Source organism: Monodon monoceros, unplaced genomic scaffold (assembly GCF_005190385.1).
Source record: "Monodon monoceros isolate NGI ecotype Baffin Bay Population unplaced genomic scaffold, NGI_Narwhal_1 Super_Scaffold_18, whole genome shotgun sequence".
NCBI classification, from domain to species: Eukaryota; Metazoa; Chordata; class Mammalia; order Artiodactyla; family Monodontidae; genus Monodon; species Monodon monoceros.
In genome coordinates, this window is record NW_021703774.1 from 77,725,455 (window position 1) to 77,733,394 (window position 7,940).

The 7,940-nt window shown below is 38.6% G+C and overlaps 1 protein-coding gene across 6 annotated transcripts in view; it reads left to right on the forward strand.

Moving 5' to 3' along the window:
• The window catches only part of GDAP2 (ganglioside induced differentiation associated protein 2), a 71,003-nt gene extending 64,451 nt beyond the window's left edge, over positions 1 to 6,552 (forward strand). The window contains exons 14-16 of one of the 6 annotated variants that reach the window (XM_029228495.1): positions 1,205 to 1,348; positions 2,235 to 2,280; positions 5,757 to 6,244. In XM_029228495.1, coding sequence (XP_029084328.1) covers positions 1,205 to 1,348; positions 2,235 to 2,280; positions 5,757 to 5,875 — 309 coding nt within the window. In that variant the 3' untranslated portion in view covers positions 5,876 to 6,244. Of the gene's footprint in view, positions 1 to 1,204; positions 1,349 to 2,234; positions 2,281 to 5,756 lie in introns of those variants that run through there. The other 5 variants (XR_003794420.1, XM_029228492.1, XM_029228493.1 and 2 more) reach the window with 5 other exon arrangements.
• Positions 6,553 to 7,940: the final 1,388 nt, after the last annotated feature.

The following is a 7,940-nucleotide window of genomic DNA, read 5'->3' on the forward strand; positions in this document are numbered from 1 at the left end:
CATAAGGTTATGTGAATTCAGTAGAGGGGATAATCTGTTTGGAGCTGTAAGGGAGAAATAATGGTAGAGATGAGTCTCTTCCGAGTCTTGGAAGTTTGGATAAGATTCTGATAGAGATAAGTGTAGTGTTGTCTCTGTTATTCCATGTCTTTTCTCATAAGTAGGTATGAAGACAGTATGTTGTATTAGGGACCAGGAATATGTGAAAGGTTTGGAGCAACCACTGGAAAACATGACAGGGTGTCAAAGAGAAATTTAAAAAACGATTGGCAAGTGCCCAAAGTGGCATGTACTGTATTTGTAATGTACCCAGTTATATACTGGAATGTATTATGCCAGTGCACTGAGAATTCATATGCATATGTTACCTTCTGTAAATAAAATGAGGATAGCAGTAACATTGTACCTCCCTCATAGAACTGTTGTATAAGCCGTTGGTAAACATGACTAATTATGATTGCCAGTTTGGATAGATGAACAAGAATTTGTAAATTCTAGCTATTGTTTAGCTAGAATGCCAGTATAGTTTGCCAGTATAGTTTGCTATCAAGAATTCTCTCTTTTTTTGGAACCAACAAATTTTGCAGACTAGGTTTTATAGAAAGATTGCAGTGTCATGGAGTGAAATGAGCAAGGTGGCTCCACGTCTACAGAAGATTCACTTTGACTGAGAAAGAGACTGCATGCCAAGTGTCAACAGAAAAATAAATGTCTCAAAACTTGGCAAAAATTTTCAGTCTCATTTGAAGTAATGAAAAGAGTTTATGAGATTTGGAGATGTTAACCATTTTCAGAGTACCAGTGAATCAGTTCTTCCATCAGATAATGCAGTGGTTTTGACCACAGCCCACAGTAAGAAGCATATTATGTTACATCCCAACGCATGACATGCACTGGAGCACATAGACATGTAACAGAAACTGAAGCTTCATGAGACAAAGCTCATCTTGCTACATTCCCTAGTCATTGTTGCTCTAGCATGTTTCTTTTTGGTGTTTTTAATACTGTTCACAATCCACTAAACTGATTGCATAATCCACTGATGCACTACAACCTGCACCTTGAAAAACACTGCTTATTACAAGATTTCTTTGATATCAATTTCAATTTTGAAATAGTTTTTATCTAGCATAAATTTTCAAAATCGTGTATATTTCCAACTCAGGCCACCAGCTTAAATTATTTTTTTTCTTCTATTAATCAGGTATCAACATGGTTTTTTACCACCTTTTCTGTCTCAGGACTGAAGGACAAAATCCACCATGTGGACAGCCTCCACCAGCTGTTTTCTGCCATCTCGCCAGAACAGATCGACTTTCCTCCTTTTGTCCTTGAATATGATGCCAGGGTAAGAAGTACCAGGAATTCTCCCTTACCTGGTGTATTATCTTAACTATTTTATAGTGCAAGTGCGTCTGAGCACATCATCTTTTCATTGTAAGATGATAATGCAATTAATGTGTTTTAATAAAATTGATAGTATCGTTTGACATTCTTTTCCTATGGTAACTTTAGGAAAATGCTTGATTCTAAGGGGGGCGCCTTTCCCCCAGTAAACTTTTCAATGGGAAATATTTCTGCTGTAGGTTTATAGCCAATCCTTGCTTGTACTGTCAGTTTTCCACCACCTTTGAGACACACCCCTCCCTAATTTTGTTAAGACTGAATGGCTTTTCATCTACATAAATAGAGCCAGAAGAATCTGTTGGTGTCCGACATTTTCAGCGTTAATTGTAAGCCAGGTCGCCTATCCTAGTCTTTACCCTATGAGAAGTTTCATTTTGCTAAAAGTTTGTATAAGTGACAACCAATACATTATTCCTTACAGATACATTTATGAATCTATTAAACACTAAGAAAGGACTACTCTAGAATTTCATCAAAGCTCTATTCCATTGTACTTATTCACGCTATCACTTTAGTAGTTAAAAACAGAGAAGTAAGTAACACGCTTGGCCAAAACGTTATCAATTGCCTTATTTAATTATTGCTGATTGCATATTTTTATGCATGAATCAGAGAATATATTTGTAGGTTATATTAAGCTTAAAATGAATTATTCTTCCTTTATTGTACAACATATGTACAGTAAAGTAAGTATCCTACAAGACATTTTCTCTCTAACGTTTCTATGACTTCAGTTATGATTTCTGTTACACTTTATGTGAAGAGCAAAGTATTTAATGTGTTCTAATGGCTAACAAAATGTCATGTTTTGCTTTTGCACAAAGAAGATTTGTAATTGGAGTCGCTGGATCATAAATACAAAGATTGTTGAAGGTATGGGAGGCAGCAAAAAGAGCGTCCGGTTTTATTTCTTGCAGATTGCTAAAGCAGAAAATTGCCTTATTATTTTTTTGAACTATATATCACTCTTCTTAATATTTAAAGAAAAATGGATAGCTGGAAATGTGAAAGGCACTGAAAGACATTTTGATACGAAAATTTGGAATGATGATTCAAAGCTAATATCCAGATTTACCATTTATTTTCTGGTGTAGAAATATGTAAGTTAGGATGTATTGGTTAGAAAACCCAAAAGAGCAGGGGTTTTTTGTTTTGTTTTTTGGGGTTTTTTTTTTTGCGGTACGCGGGCCTCTCACTGTTGTGACCCCTCCCATTGCGGAGCACAGGCTCCGGACGCGCAGGCTCAGCGGCCATGGCTCACGGGACCAGCCGCTCCGCGGCATGTGGGATCCTCCCGGACCGGGGCACAAACCCGTATCCCCTGCATCGGCAGGCAGACTCTCAACCACTGCGCCACCAGGGAAGCCCCAAAAGAGCAGTTTTTAAGCCAACACGTTTTCTGTATACTTAAGGGCCTACAAAGCAGGCTTTCATTAAATATCAACACCGCACTCAAGCTTGGTTTTGTTTTTTTGTTCTGTGTGTGTGTGTTTTTAGTGTTTTTTTTTAATATTTTATATATTAAATACAGGCCTAATTAATAATGTGATTAATCAAAATGAAATAAAATAACCTATAATCTAACACTTAGGTCACTGGATCATCTTTCTGTACCTGTATTAGAGCTTTCTGAAACTGAGATATCAGGCCATCTATATATAAAGGCCAAAGAGAGGAATAAAAAGAGGAAAGAAACAGAAGAAGGTGTCAGGAGATGATGTGGAAAGGGCAGGCAGAGGGCAGATCCCTAAATACACTGCAGCTTTGCACATTATGCTGCGGTACTTTGGCTCCTTCGTAGTTGGTGGGGAGTGTTGAGCAAGGGAGAACTGCCATTGTGTTCCTGTTTAGAGAGATGGCTAAAAACGCAGTGTAGAGAGGGACCAGACAAGGGTAAAACTGGAGGCAAGGAGACAAATAAGAGGCTGTCAGAGGAAGCCAGAGGAGAAATGAGACTAGAGCCAGGCAGTGGTAGTGGTAATGGCAGGGGTTTGAAGAGCTTAGAGATAGTTAGAAGTAGACGCTTTAGGGAATAGAATCCACAGCATTATGGTGACTGAGCAGCCAGCCACTGGGAGGAATGAAGGAGGAAAGAAGCCTGAGGTGACTAACAAAGTTTCTGCTTTGGGAGACTTGGAGAATGGTGTCGCCACCATCCCAGAGAGGCAATTTGGAGGAAGAGCACTGGGGGGGGGGGGGGGGGGGGGCTTGGAGAGAACAGACAGGTGGTCTTTTCAGTTTGTGACACACTAGGTTTGAGGTGCCCCACGGGACACTGAGGTGAAAGGCTAGAAGGTGGTTGGATAGTACCTTGTAAAGAAAAGTTTTCCTTTGCTAGAAAGAATTAAAAATATGATTAGAGAAAAGGAAACAAGTGTGGAGTCGGTCAGTTTTATTATCGTATTCAAGTGTGCTTTGCCCATAGTCCTTTACTTGGTGAAGGTATGACGTGGTTGGTTGTTGGCAGTGAGCTTCTATTTTTCTGGGTCGTTTGTGACTTAGTGACATAAATTTTATAGGATTAAAAGGAACCTTTGGCGGTAATTAGAAGGTAATTTTTGTCTATCTGGATCAAAATGATACCGAGACCATTTCAGAAAGGGAGCTAGTCAGCACTCTTATAGTCAAAGAAGAGAGTGTAGAGATTTACCTGGTAACAGTTCTTCAAAATTCTGTGATTGTTTCCAGAAATAGAGAAAGTATTCGATTGCTCGGCAGTCTCTTCCACAATGTGAGACTAATATAAAAGCTTTATTTCATAGCATTAAGAATTAGATTTTCCCTTCTTACTTTATCACAATTTAATGTAGATACAGGAAGCCTAGAAAAATACCGTAGTGGAATGGAATGGAGAAATCTTAAAGATGGATCGTGAACCATTTCTTTTCAGTTGAACTTCAGGATAGATTTCTCTCTTCAGGCATGTTTCTTAAGCATAGCTTCTATGCCTTTTGAGGATACTGGAGTGATTGGTTTAACAGATCCTGGTAGGAAATTCTAAAATACAAAAAAAATTTTTCATTAATTTTAGTGAAGTATCCTAAAATGTAGCCAATCTTTAGATTTGTTTCTACTGAATTTTTTTTTAACCTGGTCAGATGTATAATCAGAAAGTTAAAAAAAAAAAAAAAAGAAAGAAAAGAAAAAAAGAAGAAAGTAAGTTTTCCTAGATATTCTCTTGTTTTCCTGGTTATGGTCCCAGGATCAGTTTCTCCTCCAGAGCATCTGCTCTGAAGAATGGCAGAGCTTTTGATTCACTTAGTCACTCAAATAACATTTAACTGCCTATTATGTTCAAGACTGGATGGATTTAATGCTCCATAACTATAATGTAAATATGCCATAAAGCAATGCTGTTTTCTTCCTACCTTTCATTCTCCATATCTAACTATTATCTTACATTAATGTTAAGCATTTTTTGCTTATGGTTTACTGGAAAATAAGTTACTTGTCAAAGAAATACTTTCCTAAATAACAAGAAATGAATCTTAAGTCTCATAAATGTAATTTTGGGTCTATCTACCATAAAGCTAACTGTCTTGATTTTTATAAGATAAAGTTAGCCAAAATAAGGTCAAAAAATTTCCTTACACTGATCTATTGCTTTCTACATTTGACATTAAAGTTCTAGCATTCAATTCTCCACCTTGATCTTGAACGCCCTAAAAACTGTCATTGTTAAAAGCCTCGCCACTCAGGCATGTCATGGAGAGACTCATTTCTGCCAACAGAGTTGTAATTATTGAATTCCTTGATGATGATTTTTGTTTCATAACTCAAAGATTCGGCACACAGCAAGACAACACAGCCTAACAAAAAATTCACTTTGTTATAAAGCAGAAACTAACACACCATTGTAAAGCAATTATACTCCAATAAAGATGTTTAAGAAAAAAAAAAAAGAATCTGGGCTTTAGATTTGGATAGACATGGATTTAAAATTCAGGCTCTCCTGGTTGCCGGCTTGGTGACCTAAGGTGAGTGATGACATCTGTGTGATCCTTAGTTTCCTGTTCTGTAAAATGAGGATGTTACCTACTTTATGGCATTATATTGTGAGGTTATAAAAGGATAATGAAAGAAAAGTGCTGGTTAAGTGTCTGGCATATAGAATGTTCAATAAATGGTAATATTTTTAAATCTCATCATCCTGATTACCTCTGCCTACATTATACCAACTCTGACTGACTCCAGTGGAATGGCTCTGTTGGCTTGAGGACCTGCTCAGGGCCAGGCATGTGCTAGACATTTTCCATACGTTAGATCATTGGCTTTAAATCCCTTTCTTTTACATTCCCAATTACATTGATCTTATTATTTAATGTTCTTGTCTTTTTTTCTTTCTGCAGGAAAATGGGCCTTATTATACGTCTTATCCCCCATCACCAGATTTGTGACCTGCTATCTTTCAGTGCTACTGGTTTCTAAGGACACCACTTTCTCCAGAGATCACTACCTACTGAAGTGATATTCATTTTTGCTGTACAGCTCCAGAGAGCCTTTTGTCCCCACTCTCTGGTATTTTTTTATCGACTGTATACTTTCTGACACATAAGCAATCTGAAAATGGTAGGCCATTCTGAACTGTGCACTTATTTTAAATTTGTATATTTGTATCAAATGAAAATGTTCACTTTTCGAGGGTTGTTAATAGAAATTGGGGAGCAACTTTTGAGTATCTTCAGTTTCCTGAAAGGACGCTGGATTCTCCATTAGACAAGCCACAATATTGTTCAAATCATCTCTTTAACATTGCACGCTTTCTTTGTGTACTCAAGTGTTTCTCAAAATATATAGAACCAATGTATGCTGACTGGATGTATTGTTTGCTTCAGACCCTGGCATTACGTTTTATACAGATAACTCAGTTATGCTAAAAGAGAATTGTCTGGGATCAAGGATGTAGAAATGTATCTGATCAAAAACATCAAAATCATCAGCAAAATATAGGTCTTAGAATTTTACCGCACCAGTGAAGACCGAGACTTAAGGACTAAAGTCCCTTAGATGGTATGTTTTAAGATTGTCACTGTTCTGGTCTCAACAGTGGGGGAAAACAAGAAGACTGTTTCTTCAGCCTTTTTCCTATCATCATAGATGGTTTGGTCTCCACGTTCAACAGGACTGCACATATTAGTACTCTTCAGTGGAGGGCATCTCCTAAGACACCATCAGTGAGTGTTAGAGTGCCGCTTTCCCAGAGTCATGAATGCTTTTGTTTGGCTCTTAGGTCTACTTTCTCTAAGGACATTTCCTAGCAGTGTGTCTTGAGTTGCCTACATCAAAATGAAGGAAGTGTGTTGCAGTGAACAAAATTCCAGACCACTTTTGCAACTCAGGCTCTATTTGTGCCTTAGCTTGAATAAAAATTAGAATTATGCTACCTACCTCACAGAGGTATCATGAGGATAACATTTAGAAAGGGCTTTTGACATCTTTGGATGAAAAATGCTAGGAGAGTTTGTGTGGTGGGGTGTCTTTAGTTAGTTTTTAAATGATAACAGATATCCTTGAGAGAGTGCAACAAGGCACTCCTCTTGTCTTTGGCACCTTTTGAGTGATTTCCCTTTTCTTGGGACAACAACTGTTAGTGCAAAATGCCAACCCTGAGGGCCTCCTTCCTACTTTGTCCAGAATGTCTTCTGTCCTACTCCTCTTCCAGTGCTACACTTTAACAAGAGACATATGTTAGCCATTTTAAACATTACTTCTTGGGCTTCCCTGGTGGCGCAGTGGTTGAGAGTCCCTGCCGATGCAGGGGACACGGGTTCGTGCCCTGGTCCGGGAAGATCCCACATGCCGCGGAGCGGCTGGGCCCGTGAGCCATGGCCACTGAGCCTGCGTGTCCGGAGCCTGAAAACATTACTTCTTGAATTAAGGTCAAACCATTATCATTTCCATCAGGGTTTCTTCATATTCCTTTTGATTCCTACATTCACTCCCCATCTCCCTCACCCCGTCATGTACACTGGCAGTTCGGAGAAGAAAAAGTAGAACTCTTCTGTTCTAATGTGCTCAGGATTGGTGCTTCCAAGGGTCCCACTCCCCTATTTCCAGATTAATTCTTCAGTGGAGATAAAAGAAACATATTTCTTCATTTATGCCAGAGAACCCCTCCATAGTTGTGTTAACCCCATCCTCTATCTTCCCATATAAACAAGAAGGGGCTTTACATTTCTCAGATAAGCAGTCTTATCTTTTGCATGTAATGGACACATTTGCTTTGTGCCAGAAATCAGAACCACTTGTTCCTTACATACACTTACTTGTTAAGGACTTCCTGTTATGTTCCCTAGGTCATCAGGTCTAGACAGCGAGTCAAATGTCTGGTATTAAGCTTCATCTCAAGCAGTACTCCTTTCATCCCTTGAGCCTTGACCTTTAGAAATCTGAAAAATGAGCTTCATCTTCTCCAGTCCATTGTTAGATCATATATGAGGTGTCATTTCACTAGGAACAGTTGTAGAAATATGCCATCTTTTCTCTGTTAAAGCTGGACTTGGCTACCTCACGTTGACATCTGGCCTGAATCA